At 47.5% G+C, this 18,478-nt stretch overlaps 1 protein-coding gene across 1 annotated transcript in view; it reads left to right on the top strand.

Moving 5' to 3' along the window:
• Positions 1 to 6,601: 6,601 nt before the first annotated feature.
• MAOB (monoamine oxidase B) overlaps positions 6,602 to 18,478 on the top strand; it is a 112,475-nt gene continuing 100,598 nt past the window's right edge. Inside the window, exon 1 of the mRNA XM_027054174.2 lies at positions 6,602 to 6,770. Coding sequence (XP_026909975.1) covers positions 6,725 to 6,770 — 46 coding nt within the window. The 5' untranslated portion in view covers positions 6,602 to 6,724. The remainder of the gene's footprint in view (positions 6,771 to 18,478) is intronic.

Genomic DNA, 18,478 nt, shown 5'->3' with positions numbered 1-18,478 from the left:
AGTCTCTCAACTTTTCGTTTTTCCAGCTCGAGAGACTTCACACCTACATTCTAGTTGAACATTGCTCAAAATACAGTCCTTGGGTCACCAATGGGTGACAGGGTTCCCCTGGAGAGTCATAGGCAGACCTCCCAATGTGTTTCCAGAAGCATCACATGCCATTCTGTAGACTTTAATTTTGTTTCCCAAGTTCTTTTTCTACTGGAAAGTGCAGCGAGTAGAGTCGGCAGCTGTGGGATCTCTTGCTCTGCCGAAGTCATTCTCGGTCACAAAAAAGTTTGAGAACCACCGCTATTGAAACTCTTCTTTGTAACAGCTTCAAGACCCACCTCAAGTTTCCCTCAAACTGATTAACGTATTCATTTATTCATTCATTACACACATTGAGACTCTACTAAACCTCACCACCACCATGCTAAGGGCTGAGGACATAGGAAGACCATCCCCCCAAAGACGGAGTTCCTTGAATAGCTCATTGTTGGAGGAATTCTGATCTCTGTTAACCCTGCCCTTTCCCTGCACTCCACAATTTAATACGTGCTTGTAGATGACTGTGTTACTCTCAAATTGACCTCTTTGTGTTGATTTCTCCTCCTGAACCAGGGCATAGTATGTTTCCTGGCTAGGGTTGCCAGATAAAGTGTGGGACATCTAGTTAAATTTGAATTTCAGATAAATAATGAATGATTTTTTTTTTGTATGAGTATGTTGCAAATGTTGCAGGGGACACATTTATATGAAAAGAGACAATTCATTGACATTCAAATGCTAATTGGGCATCCTGTATTTTTTATGTGCTAAATCTGACGGCCCTGTTTCAGGCAAGGGTTCTCTAATATTTTCCCTACATCTCCAAGGACATATGAGAGAGGTCTGAACGCACAGCTGGTCCTCAAATAAGCACTCATACAAGCAGGTGTCTCATTACTTTGAGGTAGACAGAAAGTTAAAATATTCTTCCTCGCAAGGTAGGGACAGTGAGTGATTTCTTCTACCCTTGGCATAGTTAAATCAGTTGTGATCTGAAGGCAGGGCAGGCTTCCAGGAAATGGTGGGGTTTAAAATATAGCTTCTAAATACCAAATCAGGACAGGAGAGAATCCAGGACCCAGGGAAGTTTTTTCCCCCAGGGGAGGAGACGGTGGGTGAGTCTGTCTTTTAGTCCTGAACGTTCACACAGGGCATTGGTATATTGACAATGCCAGGAAGTAACTTTAACTTGTCTCCAGTCTCAATTACTGAGATAACTAACCATGGAAATTTAACCCTCAATAGTATTGCTTTTTCATCTAGCATTTTGCTATCAGTGAACATTACGCCGTTTCTCTACAGTAGACATTGTGGGTGAATGTACTTTGAGCTGCTCCTAAAAGCATAAACAGCTATTGCTAAATGGCATTCATTCTTTCTGATCCCAGTGGGTCAGAGTTTCTGTTTGCAACACCAACAGCAAGTATTGCCTTTCTGGAGCCTGAAAATGCCCTGCTATCTGGAATTTGTCAGTAAATGTTACATGCCCAGTCAAATATTATACAAACAGGGACTCCAGTCACATAAAATGCCATGACAACTGGAAAACACATGAGCTTTTTCATGTGTTTTTTGTTTTGTGTTGTTTTGTTTTGTTTTTAATAACCAGGAGTCCTGCGTTCTAATCTCGGCTATCAAAAATCGCTGTTGGGGCACCTGGGTGGCTCACTTGGTTGAGTGTCTGACTTCGGCTCAGGTCATGATCTCATGGTTCGTGAGTTCGAGCCCTGCGTCGGACTTTCTGCTGTCAGCACAGAGCACACTTCGGATCCTCTGTCCCATTCTCTCTCTGTCCCTCTGTGGCTTGCGCTCTCTCAAAAAGAAATATTAAAAAAAAATGTGTGCTGTTGGTTGCAGAAGGAAGGGGTTTCCTATGCAGGCATACTATGTATTTGAATTATTATATCCAATATTATTTTATTTCAGAGACCTGCTCAGGTTTTCTACCTTTTAGAATACATTTCAGGTTTTTGCAGCATCTGGCCCACTTTTTACTTCACTTCTTTTTATAACTGTCCCTAGTTGAAACCTTTAATGAGTCCCAACATCCATAGTGAAAAACAAATTTTGTTCTTTTTTTTTTTTTTACATTTATTTACTTTTTTGAGAGAGAGACAGAGTACAAGTGGGGGAAGGCAGAGAGAGGGAGACACAGAATCCAAAGCAGGCTCCAGACTCTGAGCTGTCCACACAGAGCCCAATGCGAGGCTCGAACCCACAAACCGTGAGATCATGACCTGAGCTGAAGTCGGACGCTTCACCAACTGAGCCACCCAGGCGCCCCACAACAAATTTTGTTCTTAAACACCTTCATTTGAATCATGTCTATAAACTGGATTCCTATTGAAGAAAAGACCTCAAATCAACTCAAGCCCCAGCTATTAGCATCATTTTGTACTGTGTAACTGTCCTCACCGGGAATGTGACCTGAGTGGCAGCCATTTGTCAGGGGGTCCCTCTTGTCATCTGATTCCTAGAATCACCAGGCTCTTGATTGCAATCACCATCTGGAGTGTACATGACACAAATATCTACTTATAAGAAAACATGGAGAGATGATTTCACTCCGGACTACATAAAGATAACCAAAGGATCGATTCTGTGTCGGTGATCTCACACTATGAAATTAGAATCATCCGTGTAAGAATAATTAATTAAAAGTAATACTGTTCAACAACCCATAGTTAGTATCCAGTGGGGCCATAATCATAATTTCTAATTTCCTCTTCCCCACAGAATTTGTGAAAACCCTCACGCCGGCATTCTTGGGCAATGTCCGTTCTGGTAGCCTCTTCTTCCTGAGCCAAACGGTTGGCTGTTTGTGCTTCCTCTATGCGTCCCATACAGCCTGCGTCACACCATCTGTTGTGGTAGGTCAGCCCTAATGATAAAGTGATTAGGAGCCCATATTACCATTTGGAGAGATAGTCTTAGTCGCGGCATTAGTCACTGCAAAAAAATCACTTTGGGGACAGTTGGTTTAGCACTTACTTTGCAAATAAGGTTTGGTTTTTGTTGACATGCTTTGCCACGTGTCTATAGGTGTGACCTCTATCTTCCTGAAGTCTTGGAGCTTGGTGTCTCTGCCTGACTCCCTATGTCTGTCTCCCTTGGCCTCTGCCCTGCCCGTGCTGTGGAAATCAGGCCACCGGGGACAGAGCCCCACTCCGGTTCTATGGGCGGGAAGATTTCTCTTCCATCTCAACTTTGTGTCTATAAGCCAGCTTGGCACATCCCCACAGCTGTTGGCCTGTTAAGGCAAGTCATGAACACCCACCTGTCGCCTGGCTTGTTCCTTCCAACTCTACTCAAGCCGGTTCCTGACCGGCACCCTGGCCCTGGAACACGTCTTTCCTTTGGCATCTTAAATCAGCCTGTGTACTTTGACTCGGATCTCCAGCTTCTAGCCCAAGGTCCAGTGAAGGGCTTTGGCTTCGATTGAAGCTGGGTGCCCCCTAACTCTTGGGCTGCTTGAGGATGTGGTTCCCCTCCAAACAAGTCCTTGAGGCCAAAAGCGAGGTCTTGGCCCATTGAAAAGTCACCTATTGCCTCCTCGTTGTCCCCAAGGAGGGGATCTGGACACTCAGATTAGGATCCAAGCTGATGATGGATACCTCACTGGGTAGAATCAGAGGTCCTAGAACACTTAACAATTGTTAAACTGTTAAAATTCCAATTTAACATTGTTCAAGAACTGTCCTGGCTGCAGTGACTGACCCTTTGATCATTCGATCCCTCAGTGTACGTTTTTCAAAAGATTAACAAAGAAGTTGGGGGAAAAAACACGGTAGGCTCTAAATCTCATTTTGAAACAAATTTTCCAGCCCCGGTCAAACCTCCAGTGTTCAAAACCAGTGAAATGCACAACATAGATAATATCTGGTGAACTCTGTTCTGCACAGCCTGTCTCTTTATTGAAACCTTTTGTGGCATCATAAAAGACTGGCTGAAATATCCATTCATGAAAAGCTGGATGGCAAGAAAGAAGTAATAAGGACCTTTTATTACCTTGGCAGTCTTCTAATAAACAATGACAGGAAAGTAAGTTCCTTTTAATTGACGAAGCACGGATATCATGAAGTTGGAAAGGCAAAGAAACACTGCTTGGGGCAAACGGCATTTCTGTGTGCTTCTTAGGTAGAAGTGTTGAACGCGGCTCCCCAGCAACATGAGTTAGGTTTGCTGTAATTGTCCATTTTCATGCTTGTTTTTTTGGAAGATTCTTGTTTATAAGGGCGTATGTCCAGTGATGAGTACACGACACAGAGTTGGTGCTCAATAAATCATTCTTGGATGGATGAATGAAAGAGGACGCATGATCCCTTTCTGCAGGAATCTGTTACCACAGACACACCCAAGGTTAGATGGTGCTTCCTATCGTTTTATTCATTGTTGATTTTTCCCCCATTCCATTCTTATTATGCACTATTAGTTTTTGCGGTACGGGTAATAAGTCTTAAAGGTGGTCAAAGACATTCTTTGTTCACTGGACTGTGTCCAGTCCTCCCAATGCTCCAGCCTCGTACTCTGCCTGGTGTGCTCATCCTCAATAGTTGATTAACCCCGGTTCATCCTTCAAGTCCCAGCAAAAAAGTCATTTCCTCCTGGAGGTCCTCCTCGATTGCCTGGGCTAGGTTCTCTCGCCCTGCTACGTGTCCTGGAGCAACATTCAGAATTACGCTGGTGATTACCCCTCCTAGATGTCTTCTCTGATGCAGTGTGAACCCCGAGAGGGCAGAGGGCAGGGGCAGCTCTGTTCTTGTCCATCAATTCCCCAGGGCTCAGCATAGCATTTATGGAAGACGTATAACGACCAGACAGCTTCTCATTAGGACCACCTTGAGACAGGTCAGGGGCTCTGGAGTGTGGAGCTGGTTCTGGAACTGTTGGGAGAGTAGAGGCCTGGAGGAGAAGAGAATGTGCCCAAGGCCTGTGGACCAGCAACACTAGCATCACCTGTTGGTTATTAGAAATGCAGCTTCTCAGGCCCCCCCCAGACCTGGGTGCTTTATACTCACATTCAAGTTTGAGAAGCACTGCTCTTAGAGGCTTTGTGCAGAGAGAGAAGAGGAACCTTGGGAGGTATCCCCTGTAGGAGACGGACCCTGAGCACGCCTTAACGACCCCTTGCATGCAGGGATAAGGTGACCTCAGAGATCCTCTGAAGGCTCCTGAGTTCTCAAGCTGGTTTTGACCCCATGGAGCACAAGGGTTCACTGACTACCTTCGCCTGGGGAAAATGCTGTTTGCCGGTAAGTTTTCTCCAAAGACGCCACGGTTCCTCTCCCGGCCTTGTTGCCAGGTGGACATCGAGAAAGGATAAGTTGGTCAGCCTGCCTTGAACTCAAAGCTTCAGACGCCCCGGGGCCTCCTGCTGACTCCGTATTTTTGGACCCACGCCAAAGAGATCCCAGGCAGACCCTACAAGTATCCCCTCCACCCATCTCACCCCACCCCACTGGACGTGGGATTCACTGGCAAGATAGGTGAGGGGCCAGAGTGTCCACAGCTAAGAAGCCCGAAGCTTCAGGGCCCTGTGGACAGAGGCGGACAGGTAAGGCTTGGCGATGAGGAGGCCAACCCCGGGCTCTCTTCGGGATGGGGCAGTGGGGACCTAGGTTCAGGCCCAGGGGCTATTTAATTAATTAATTAATTATATTTGCATTTATTTATCTTCGGGAGAGCACAAGTGGGGGAAGGGCAGCGAGAGGGGGACAGAGGATCTGAAGCGGGCCCTGTGCGGACAGCCGATGAGGTGGAGGCTTGTTTCAAACAATACGCCAGGCCTGGAGCCTGCTCCCACCAAACCCGCAGCTCCCCTGCCCTGAACCGAAGCCCTTGACACAATTAGTTCTTGAAAAGCCATCCCACATTGCTTCTTTTGACTTTCGGAAAGGTGGCTAAACACCTGTAATATTGTTGAATCCAACTCCCCCCCCACCCCCCCCCCATGTTTGGCAAAGCCAAAGTCCCTAGACCCACATCCCAAGGCCACAAATAACTCCGCTTGCTGCTTTAGTCTCCCGGAGCTAATTGCGGACATAAGGGCAGAGGGAGTGGGGGAGGGGGAGAGGTGGGTATTTGGAAGGAGGACGAGAGGGGCGGAGAATGCCTCCCTAGCACATGCCAAGATAGTGGCAATACTGGGTGGTGGAGCAAAGTGAGTCTCGGAGCCTTGCTGGCCTTTTTACCTACTTTATCTCGCTTTTCTCATCTGTGAAATGGGTTGTTAGAAGGCTTAACCGGAATCATGCAGGCAAAGCGCTTAATGCGGTGCTTGGGACCTGGAAAACGCTCAACGAACGAAAAGTCTGGTGTTCTTTGCATTGCTCTATTTGGGGGAATAATTGCAGGGGGCTGGAGGCAGACCCCCAAAGGGGCCACCGCCCGCCCCCCAAGCTCAATAACGCACTACGGAGGCTGATGGAGAAATAAAGGCCGCGCTGAAGGCCCAGGGGAGGTGTCCCCCCCCCCCCCCCAGGCTCCCCGTGCGGGCCCCAGGTGATCTCTCCGCCCCCGCGCCCGCCCTCCCCAGGTCTGGGCGGCGGAGCTCCGGGCGGGGGGCGGGGCCCGAGGCGGGCGATATAGCGGCTGGGCGGCGGCACCAGTGCGCGGGGGCAGCGCGGCGGGCGGGGGCCGAGACCCAGACAGCGGAGCGGCGGGCACCGGGGCGGCCCGGAGCTGGGCGAGCACCATGAGCCACAAATGCGACGTGATCGTGGTGGGGGGCGGTATCTCAGGTCAGTCGCGGCCGCGGCCCTCCTTCTTTCTCCTGCGTCCGAACAGGTGGCCGCCGCCGGGGTGGGGTGGGGGGCGCGGGCGGCCGAGGGCCTTGGGGGCGGGGGCCGACCCCGGGAGCCTCGAGCCTGTCCGTGTGCGCGGGCGGGGATCTCGCGGGCCCCGAGCGCCGCGCACGGAAGCTCCCACGAGGGGAAGGATTTGGTGCGGTCCTGGACAGAAGGGGGGGGGGGCGGAGGGACGAAAGTCTGTGGACCGGCCGGGGCCAGGCTTTGAACTTCTCCCTCCGAAGGCTGCTGGGCCTGCGCTTGCGGGAATTTTCGAGGCGAGGAGAAAGGGGGCTGGTTAGCGCGAGGGAGGTTTCTGCTAGGGGGTGGCGCAAAGGTCCGTCACTTTTTCCAAGCAAAGGTCAGTCATCTGCTCCAACCTGCCCTGGGCGCTCGGCACCCCAGCTTGAAGCAGGCGTGCACCACAGCGTACTATAACCCTGGCAGCAGGGGAAACGACCTTGAACAGTTAGCTCCTGGCTCAGAAAACAGGGGTTGGACCCTGGGGCGATTGATTGACAAATACCGTCCTGACCCTGATTCTCTGTGGTTCTGTGATTGTCACGGGTCTCTCCCTGGGGCTGCAGGGCCTTTTGAGCAAATAGCTCTTCTCACCACTACCCGCTTCCAGAACAAGATGAACAAACTGTCCAGTGGGGCTGGGGTGGGGAAACTTGACTCTCTGGCCCAGCCTATGTTTGGCAGGTTGGAGACTACCCTCTCAGACACAGGGAGGCTGTGTGCGCAGCAGGGCACAAAGACAGAAGCCAGAGGGAGGGATGGAGTGGGTGGAGAAACCCATCCTCTAACGAGGGTCAGGCGGATCCTATGGGTGGGGGTTAGTGAGAATAAGCAGTGTTCCCAGAGCGGCCTAACAGCCCCCTGGGGACGCTTTGGCCCCAATCCCGGGGCCTCCTGGTTCCTGAGAAGTAATTGGGATGCTTCCCAAATCCACGGATGTGTTGCCCAACCCTTGGCCCTAACCAGGTCTCAGGAGCAGGGTTAGCCTTTGCTCTCCATGGAGTGGGCAGGGCAGAGGTGCCCCGACTGCTGTACCTGGTGAGGAAACGAAGACCTTGGATGTTGGGGGCTGATCCTGGTCTTGTGCCGCTCCCTCCGCTGCAGCCCTCCTCACCTTTGGGTCGAGTCTCAGGCTACCGTTTGTGTTCGCGTGGCCCTCCTGGACTCACTCAGGCCAGGCCCTGTGTCCCGTGCTGCAGGGTACACAGACGCATAAGACAGTGGCACGCCAAGGTGGGCCAAGGCTGGGTTGATTTGGCTTGCTTTCGGTATTTTTAACATCTCTTCTCCTATGGGGGCTTGGACTTCAAAGCATATGTAGAAAATATTATTCAGGGGCACCTGAAGTTCTCTTGCCAGGCCCCCGAGGTCCTGTTTTTGCCCAAAGTCTAATGGGTTCAGATTTTTCTACTCCCCCCCCCCACCCCTTATTATGCCCTGTCTGATTCATACTCCAAACCTTCAAGATCACTCAAATAAATCATGTTAGACTCGTTCAGGAAGGGTAGATAAGGGTTTGGCTATTTCCACAAGCAGTGGTGAACTTTTATATTGACCTCAAACTCTGAAGACAGGGGTCAGATGACTAGATCTGCCTTCTTCTCAGGAACATTACATGGAACAGTCGTTGTTCTAAAAAGCAAGAGAACAGGGTTCCAAGGCCTTACTCAACTGCTTTATCTGCTGCATGAGGATAACAGCAACTAGTCACAGCTAGATGATGACAGCATCACGGTGAAGGGCAAGAGCAACAATGCATGTGAAAATAGCTTTGCAAAGGCTGACATGACAAGAGGTCCTACAAGAATTGTACTCATTTATTCAAACAGTAGGCATTAGAGTAGGCTGTGGTAGGGGATGCAAAATTGGGTCACATTGCTTTTGAAGATGTGTCAATCCAGGAGGGGAGAGGAGATACCCAAACAAAGACAATACAAGGTAGACAGTGGTGCATGTGATAGATGCTTTAGTGGTGCGTGCACAGAGTCCTAGGGAAGGTGATTGGAGAGAATCTCCAACTCTGCTGAGAAAATCTGGGCAGACTTCATAGAGGAGGTGACATTTGAAGTAGGTGGGAAAGGAGGACTATGAATTCAGCGGGAGACTAGATGAAGAAAGCATTTTGAGCTAAGGAACCGCTTATATAAAAACACAAACATGTGAAGGAACACGGTAGCCAGGCTTAGGAAACCTCGAGAACTTCCGTGTGGAGAGTTGGAGGGAGGGTGTGGTGGCACGAACTTTGGGGAGGCTTGTGCATCATCCGCAAAAGGTGCCGTTCTTTCTGTGGTCGGTGAACGCCGATGGGGATTTTTCATTCCCAGAAATACAGGGATGGTACTAACCAAAAGAGGGAGGTGAAGGGGGAAGAGCAGGTTTGGGAGAAGGATGGGGCACGTGGAGTCAGAGGTGCTGGGAGGACCACGGGAGAGGTGTCTGGCAGGTGGAAATTCAGGGAAGTTGGGCTCAGAGATACGTGCACGCGAGAGAAGTTTGAGCTGAAGCCACTGATGCAAATGAAATGACCCAAGCTGAAAGAGAGGAGAGAGGAAGTCTGGAACAGACTAGACGAGAGGGTGGAGGAGAGGAAGGAGTGTCCATCATTCTCTGTTGTCTGAGGACCGAGAGGAGGAAACCGAGACACCGGAAGACACTTAGTTAATCTCACAGCTTAGCTGAGATATCATCTCCCAAGGCTGCCCTTCCGAATCCCCCCAGATTGGGTTAGATGCCTCCGTTTTATTCTCCCCTGCCACCTGGTCCTTCTTCCTGAGGTTTTAATGGCTCACTTTCCCCTCCACTAGACTGTGAGCCTCCAGAGCCCAGGGAAGTGCCCCTTTTTCTCTGCAGAGAACCCCCAGCCCCCAGCTCCAGAGCCCTGCCTGGCCCAGTTAGCACTGAGGACTTGCTGTTGGCTTAATGGACTTTACACCGACAAAGTAGCAACTGATTGGATTTGAAACTCACATCCACTGTAACCACCAATCTTTTGCATTTCCCACCAATCTTTTGCATTTCCCGCCAAATCACCCTGACAGCAGGAGAAGCAGCCAGATCGGAATTTTAGAATTAGTAGGTGACCGACCCAGTGTTTACATTTAGAAGTGTCTGAATTTGACTCTGCTTTTTAAAGTTTGTTAGTTGTTAAGCTTGGGGCGTTCTGCTAATTCTCTAATCGTTTTGAAAGCCGTCAGCAAATTTTCATCACTCGCTTAGGATAAACACAGATAATGGGAGGGTCAGCCGGTTAATATACAACCTTCTTTTTTAACGTTTGAAAACTTCCAGGGCAGCTGTAGAATAGTTTTTTTAAGAAATGTGTGCGCTATATGAATACATACTTACTGAAATCTCTTCCACTGAAGGAGCAGATGATCCCTGGAGTTTTGACAGAGTAACAGCATTTCCCACATGGAGCTGGACAGCAGCATTTTGTTTCTGTCCCGAGTCTCGGTTTCAGTGTTTGGGTTGGTGAAACCATGGAAACTATCTTTTGCAAATCTGGATTGGCTCTTGCTGAATCCTCAGGAAAAAGCACCAAAAAAGGGAAATTCGAAGCAGAAAGGACATTGTTTTTGCCAGGCTTGAGAGAGGAGAGTCAGCTGTCTGGGGTTAGTGGGCACTTAGCCGAGATCCCGCAGAGCTGGGAGCCAGCCTTCCAAGTTGTGACCAACACCTGGCCAGGAGAGCAAGCCCGGTACGGGCTGGTGGGCCCGGTCTGGGCAGGGTGGTGTCACAGATGGCCCCGGAGGGATCATGAGTTGAGTTGGAACACAGTTGGCAGATGTGGCCTGTGTGTTCATGGCAGAGCTTCATCTAGAACCCACCCGAATGTTCTGAAAAATAATAACTGTGTAGAAGTTGCTTGGAAATCTGTCTATCCCCATCAAAGAGAGGCTATAGAGAAGCAGTATGGCAATGTTAAAATGATATATATAGTTTGGTATCAAACAGACTCATTCTACACTTACCCTACTGTGTTACCATGAAAGTTCCATCACCTCCCTGTTCTTCAGCGACTTCATCTTTTTTTTTTTTTAAAGTTTTTTTTATTTATTTTGACACAGAGAGAGAGAGAGGCAGAGACAGAGCATGTGAGCGGGGGAGGAACAGAGAGAGAGAGGGAGAGAGAGAGAATCCCACCCAGGCTCTGCAATGGCAGCGCAGAGTCTGACTCGGGGCTCAAACTCCCGAACCTCAAGATCATGACCTGAGCCGAAACCAAGAGTCAGACGCCAAACCGTCTGAGCCACCCAGGCGCCCCCAGCGACCTCATGTTTTAAATGAGACTCCTAATGCGTTTATTGGCAAGAGGGGGTTGTTGCTAGGATTAGAAAGAATGTACATTGGCAGTCACATGGCTTCAGCTTACACGTTTTGGAAAATATATCCTTGTTTAGACCCTAGGATTTTCCGGTCTGTGGGAGGAGAAGCAGGCTTTTCTGCGTAATCACTTCGTCCTCTTCACCCTTTATAAAGGCTACGTATACGTGCAGGCATCCGTCGGGACCCGTCTGGTCGCAGCCCCATCCTGACCCACCCCATCTCTTTACTCCCTGCAGCGAAGGGCCTCAGGAGCTCAGGCTCACCTCGGGTTCAGGAAAAATGTTGGCGGCCCCAGATCTGCATTTCAGCCGCACCCCAGCCCGGCTGTTATTCAGATTCTGACCAGGTCCTCATTCCCAGCCACCTCACTCCCATCTTCGTGATGATAACAAGTGCATTCATAATGAATGCAAATCTTATTTATTTAACAGGATCAGTTGTTTCTTAAGAATAAATAGTAACAAGAGTTAGCATTTCGAGGGCCGTCCACAGGCTGGGCAAGGCGTTGGGAGCTTAACTTTTCACGGCAGCTCTGTGCGGGTTGAAAATGACAAAGCCCTGTACCTTCTGCTTGATCCTAATACTTGGGGTGCGTTGATGGGGGGGACCTGCTTGGTTGGCCATGTGGGCAGAGCCAGGGGCCACTAGAATGACAACTTCTAAGTCCTTCTGTATCTTCCAGGTTTAAGGTTTGGCAATTTCCTTGGCTTCTGGATGGATGTTGAGGTCTAGGCTCCGTGTCACACAGGGCACACGGAGCATAGTGTTAAGAGCGTCGCGTCTATCGTCTATCCTGGTTCCACCAACTAGCTGTGCTACCTTAAGCAAAATTGGTGACCCTTTCACGTCTTAGTTTGCTCATCTGGAAGATAAGGATAATCATGGTATCCAGTTCAAAAAGTGGTTGAGAGGATTACAAGAGAAAATGCATGCAAAGGGCTTAGCATCTGGCAAGCACTCGGTAGATACTGGTTATTATTCTTCATCAGGCTGACAAAATGGCCACTAACCGCAGGCGGGTCTGAACAGGCACCTTGCCAGCTGACTCCACTGTCAGAGTTTGGGTTGAGGAAATGGTTAGTGACCGTGCGTGCAGTAACACGCGCACGCACGCGCACACACACACACACACACGTTCATGGACTATTATCTTATATAGGGATGCTGCTTTGCAGCTCTACTTTCTTGGCTTGTATATGACATGATAACACAGATGATATAAGAAAGCCAGAAGCGGGGCTCCTGGGGGGCTCAGTCGGTTAAGCGTCTGACTTTGGCTCAAGTCGTGATCTTGAGGTTCGTGAGTTCGAGCCCCGTATCGGGCTCTGTGCTGACAACTTGGAGCCTGGAGCCTGCTTCGGATTCTGTGTCTCCCCCTCTTTCTGCCCCTCCCCTGCTTGCACTCTCTCTCTCTAAAAAATAAAAAATAAACATTAAAAAAAAAAGAAAGCAGCAAAATTCAAAAGGCTTAAACTCTAATGACTTTGAATATGTACGTGAGAGAAATACGTGAGAAATTCTGAACGCAGGACACCTTTCTATATGGACACTTCTAACCTGCTTGGTACCCTGAAGATGTTAATATTAGGCTCACCCCCACTGTTACTCAGTTTCACATTTGTTTCCTTGTTTGATGATGTCTTCTACTCCCGTGTAAATGTCATCATGGGAAGCAGCTGGTTCCAGTCTGTTAACCTTTCCCCATCATCAGAGCGGGCCATTTCCCTGTAACGATAACTTGGAGTTTGTTTTGACATCACTTGTTCACACTCACACAGGTGCAAAGGCACACACACATTGAGAGGATTTTACTGATGCGGCTGCTAATGTGTGCCATCAAAATGTGTTTTAAAACACTATAGCTTAGAAAATTCGCTGCTTTAGGGTTTCTTGCACTTTTGATAATAAACACACAGGTGGCCCCTCTGGTCAGATCTATCTTATGAACTTGAAGAGATCATTTAGTTTTATCATTTTATTTTAAGTAGGCTTCATGCCCAGCCTGGAGCCCAATGTGGGGCTTGAACTCATGACCCTGAAATCAAGACCTGAGCTAAGGGACGCCTGGGTGGCTCAGTTGGTTGAGTGTCTGACTCTTGATTTCGGCTCAGGTCATGATCTCACGGTTCGTGAGTTCGAGCCCCAAGTTGGGCTCTGTGCTGAGCATGGATCCTGTTTGGGATTCTCGCTCTCTGCCCCTCCCCTGCTCTATCTTTCAAAATAAATAAACTTTAAAAAATAATATGTAAGTGAGCTCTGTACTGTGTAAGCCAAGGGCTAAGTTAGATAGAAGGAATGAATCATTGAAGACCCAAGGGGTTGGAGAAGGTGCCATTAAGCAAATGGAATGTGAACAGGTGCTGAAGAACAGGAATAAGGTGAATCATAGGGCCATGGGCTCCAGTTAACAGCTTATATTTCTATTTATAGGAAGGTAGAAGTCCCAGCAAAGCAAGAGTAATAGGGATGGGGACATGTGGGTAATAAAGTTAGTAGAAGGAGGGAATCAAACAGCGAGACATTGAAAAGCCAAGTGATGAACCTGGCTGGTTCAGGCAGTAGAGCATGCAACTCTGGATCTCAGGATTGTGAGTTCAAGCCCCAGGTTGGGTGTAGAGATGACTTAAAAATAAAATCTTAAAGGGGCGCCCAGGTAAATCAGTTAGTTGAGCATCCAACTGTTGATTTCCGCTCACGTCATGATCCCAGGGTCGTGGGACCGAGTCCCATGTCAGGCTCCAGGCTGAGGGTACAGCTGGCTTAAGATTCTCTGCCTCCCTCCCTCTGCCCCTCTCCCCAGCTTGCACTCTTGTGGTCTCTCTCTCTCTCTCTCTCTCAAATAAATAAATAAAATCTTAAAAAAAAAAAAAGAAAGAAAAGCCAAGTGAATAGATAGGGTTTTCTGTGATTGGAAACAGGGAGCCACTGAAAATTTGTGTATAAAGATAAAGGGGGCAGTTATGTGCCTGACACGTGGAAGACAGCAACCCTAGGAGCCAGAGAAGCCAAGAAATGAGTAGAAATTCTGGAACAGGTTGAAAGGTGACCAACTGCTGAGAATGAATTGGGTTATCCTGACCCCCAAGGCTAGTTGTGAGAGAAAGTGGGGGAGGGGAGGCAAGAAGGGAAGAGGTCTTGGAGGGCCCTTGGCTTTCTTCTGTTTTGCTGAGAGCTGATCCAGAGGAAGTATCACAAAATAAGTAATTCATGTTTTCTCTCTGAAGTTTTATAACTAGAATCGAAGGACATGACTGTATTTACATTTTTCCTTTTTTTTTTTTTTTTTTTTTTAAATCAAAGAGATTTTCTACCCAGGGCTTTGACCCAGCTTACTAAGTGACAAACACACATCTTGGGCAATCTGAAACACGAAGTGAAGAGTTCATCCTATTTGTTATGTCAAAGTTGTCCTTGAAACCTACGGTTTCGTAAAAGGAAAAAAATTAAAAAAAAAAAGGGGGGGGCGCCTGGGTGGCTCAGTCAGTTAAGTGTCCAACTTCGGCTCAGGTCATGACCTCAAAGTCCGTGAGTTCGAGCCCCATGTCAGGCTCTGTGCTGCCAGCTGGGAGCCTGGAGCCTGGAGCCTGCTTCAGATTCTGTGTCTTCCTCTCTCTCTCTGCCCCTCCCCCGATCGAGCTCGCTCTTTCTCTCTCTCTCTCTCTCTCTCTCTCTCAAAAATAAATAAATGTTAAAAAGAAAATTGAAACATACTGTTTTATGAGAGAGAGGGCACAGTCAGAAAGTACCTTCGGGTAAGAATGACCTTTCAAATGTTAGTAATGTCACCATAACCTCTGTTTAATGGTATCTTAAATGGCATGTTCCAGTTAACTTCCACTTTATGTCAGAAGGGTAAACTCTTGATCCGACGTTAATCATCTCTTCCATAGGCCATTTTTTAACTCTGGCCACATCCTCCCTCTCAACATTTATCAGAATTGGACAACAGGGAAGGTTCGCTCTCCTTCCAGCCCGAATAACCACTCCCTTTGGGTGTATTTCTCAAATATCTCCAATGATCCTTTTATGTTGAATTCTGACTCCTACCTCATGCTTTGTAGTTAGAGATACTTTCTTTCTTTCTTTCTTTCTTTCTTTCTTTCTTTCTTTCTTTCTTTCTTTCTTTTATGTTTTTTAATTTATTTTTGAGACAGAGAGAGACAGAGCCTGAGTAGGGGAGGGGCAGAGAAAGAGAGGAAGACACAGAATCTGAAGCCGGCTCCAGGCTCTGAGCTGTCAGCACAGAGCCCGATGCAGGGTTCGAACTCACGAACTGTGAGATTATGACCTGAGCTGAAGTCGGACGCCCAACCAACTGAGCCAGCCAGGCGCCCTGAGCTACTTTCTATTCTTGTGATCCCAGTTGTGTTTCTGTCTTAAATTGTGTCTTTATAATTATGTCTTTAATTCCATCTCACTTCTGTGGATTATTTCCCAGTTTTATACATTAAAACAAGTTCTTTGGGAAAGCTTTTGTTATCCAACAGAGCCCCTTTTTCAGATAATTTAAGATAAAGTAGATAATTAAGAGGCAAATTAATTACTAACCAAAATTCCCACCAAAAGTTTTAAGGAGAGGGGTGCCTGGGTGGCTCAGTGGGTTAAGCATCTGACTTTGGCTCAGGTCATGATCTCTCACAGTTTGTGAGTTTGAGCCCCATGTTAGGCTCAGGGCTGATAGCTCAGAGCCTGGAGCTCTCTCTCTCTCTCTCTCTCTGCCCCTCTCCTGGTCGTGCTCTGTCTCTCTCTGTCTCTCTCTCTCAAAAATAAATAAATATCTAAAAAAATTTTTTTTAAGTTTTAAGAAGATAAGCCACTGATACAAAGGAAAGATGAAATCACATTTTTTTCTTGGTGATTTATAGTTTAAGGACTTTTTTGGAGACATGGAACATTTTTTAATAACCTGAATTGTAGAAATAATACCTGTTTATTATGAAAATCTGCAAATTGCAGAAAAGGACAAAAAGAAAATGAAAATCATCCATAATTGTTTTCTACAAAAAAAACTAACCACTGTTACTAATGCCACCTGTATTTTCTTTTTGTAAACCACCTGTTGGATCTATGTGTTTGTTTTTATTTTTTTAATGTTTATTTTGAGAGACACAGAGAGAGTGAGAGAGCATGTGCAAGCAAGGGAGGAACAGAGAGAGAATCCCAAGCAGGCTCCAAGCTGTGATCTCACAAACCCTGCGATCATGACCTGAGATGAAATCAAGAGTTGGACAGTTGGGGCCCCTGGGTGGCTTAGTCGGTTAAGCGTTGGAGTCTTAGTTTGGCTCAGGCCGTGATCTCACAGTTTCGTGAGTTTGAGCTGACAGGGTGGAGCCTACTTGGGATTCTCTCTCTCCCTCTTTCTCTGCCCCTCCCCCACTTGCGCTGTCTCTCTCTAAATGTAAATAAATAAAATTTAAAAACAAAAAAGAATTGGACATTTAGCCGACTGAGCCACCCAGGTGCCTTTATTTGTTTATTTTTAAATAAATAATAACATGACCATTTAATCGTGTCTTAAGTGCTCTTTTCCCATAAGGTCTTGAGAACTTTATATTTCTCCATATGATTGTATTCATTTACCCAGTCTCCTATTGCTGAAGATTTGCATTTCCAAACTTCTGCTATTTGAAAGAAAGCTGTTATAAACATCATTACACCTAAACCATTGTGCATGATTCTGATGATTTCTTTTGGAACCTTCTAGAAATAAATGTTGGGAATCCTTTGAAGGCACTTAATAATTATTGCAAAACCATCATTCCCAAGAGAATTTCACACTTACTTCAGAGTGGAATTGTAATAATGGGCTTCTTGGTTACCTCAACAAGCAACCGACATCCGCCCCCCCCCCCCAACTCTGGCGCAATACCGAGAAAGCCATGGTTCTTCACGAGCTCATAGCTGTAATTTAATGAAGTTGTAAAATCACAACCCTCTTCTGTTTTGTAAAATTTCAGTGGTGGCAAGTAAATTTTGCTCTCTGCAACTGGTTTCTGCAATTACGGCTTTATGCCCGCCATTATTTACTAGGAACATACCTTTTTTAGAGTACCTCTAAAGTCTTTGGGTGCCATTTATCCCCTGCGTCTAGAAGTTTGCCATCCTCAGTTAGATCATTCTGGTGTGTTTCAGTGCCGAAAAGCAAACAGCCCGGTGACAAATCACTTTCTGTGATTAATTATTTTTACCCCTCTAGATAAGACATGAATATAGCCTTTGTCCACAGTCTGTTTTAACGGCTGATCAAACAGCTGTTTCATGTTTTACATTTTAATTTCCTCTCTAGTTTGCCTTCACATCTGCCATAGATTTTAGTTTATTTAGTCCTGTCCGATGCAGTTGACGGTCTCAGAATAGCCCTTTTGTGCTATGCCAGTTAGTCAAAATCAAACAGCCCTTGTTAAGCACTGAAGATAAGCGCGCACAAAGGCGTACACGCAAATGAGCCCCTCTTTTCGTCGAACGTGGTGCCCTATCTTGTTGTTTCTGCAGGGGAGAAAAAGAAGGCACGTTTGCTCATTTCCTCGACGCGCTCACTCGTTCAATAAACGCTTATCGAATGCCCCATTTGCCAAGCATTGGGCTGGCGTGGGGGCGAACACATGGGTTATGCGTGTTTCCGTCCCGTACAGCCACACACAGGTGAATGCTCTGAGGGGGCGTGGGTGCTGAGAAAGAGAAGTGCATCTGGTTCAGATGCCGCAGAGGAGAGAAGGATGACGGCGTCACCTCAGGGCCTCAAAGAACCTGCTGGAACATTCAGTGACAGGATTTGCTGGAGAGTTGATGGGCCAATTCAGATATTGTTCCGTAAACTGTAGCTTTAAGTGGTTGAGATTTCAATCTACATTCTAATGTACACAGGCCGTTGAAATGGCAGTTTCGCCCTTCCCACTGTAGGGCCTAAAATGGCAGCACAGGGGATGCTGTGGTTGGCTGTTCGAGCCCCCTTCGGGGCAGTGATTCCCTCACCTGCTCAGAGGGTTGGCCGCCCGCTGGTGCACTGCTGAGTCCCTCTCTGGAGATTGCCCTTGACTGAGGGGAGCCGACTGACCCAAGAGCTTGCCCCTTCCTTTGGGGACACCCTCACATCAGGACGACTCTGACAGGCCCTCTCAGCTTCTGTTGTTCAACTCCTCCCTGCGACCACTCCTGCTTCTCTTACTCCTTGACACGTGTTGAACCCCGATGAAGCTCCTACGTACAAATCTGTCTCAGAGGCTGCCGGCCATGAACCTTAATCTAAACAGACAGTAGTTGAACAGTATTTTTGTTCTGTACATCACAAGATGTTCTAACCATGAAGCGTTAGTCAC

The sequence above is a fragment of the Acinonyx jubatus genome, chromosome X (assembly GCF_027475565.1).
Source record: "Acinonyx jubatus isolate Ajub_Pintada_27869175 chromosome X, VMU_Ajub_asm_v1.0, whole genome shotgun sequence".
NCBI lineage: Eukaryota > Metazoa > Chordata > Mammalia > Carnivora > Felidae > Acinonyx > Acinonyx jubatus.
This window is presented reverse-complemented; position numbering and strand designations above follow the sequence as displayed.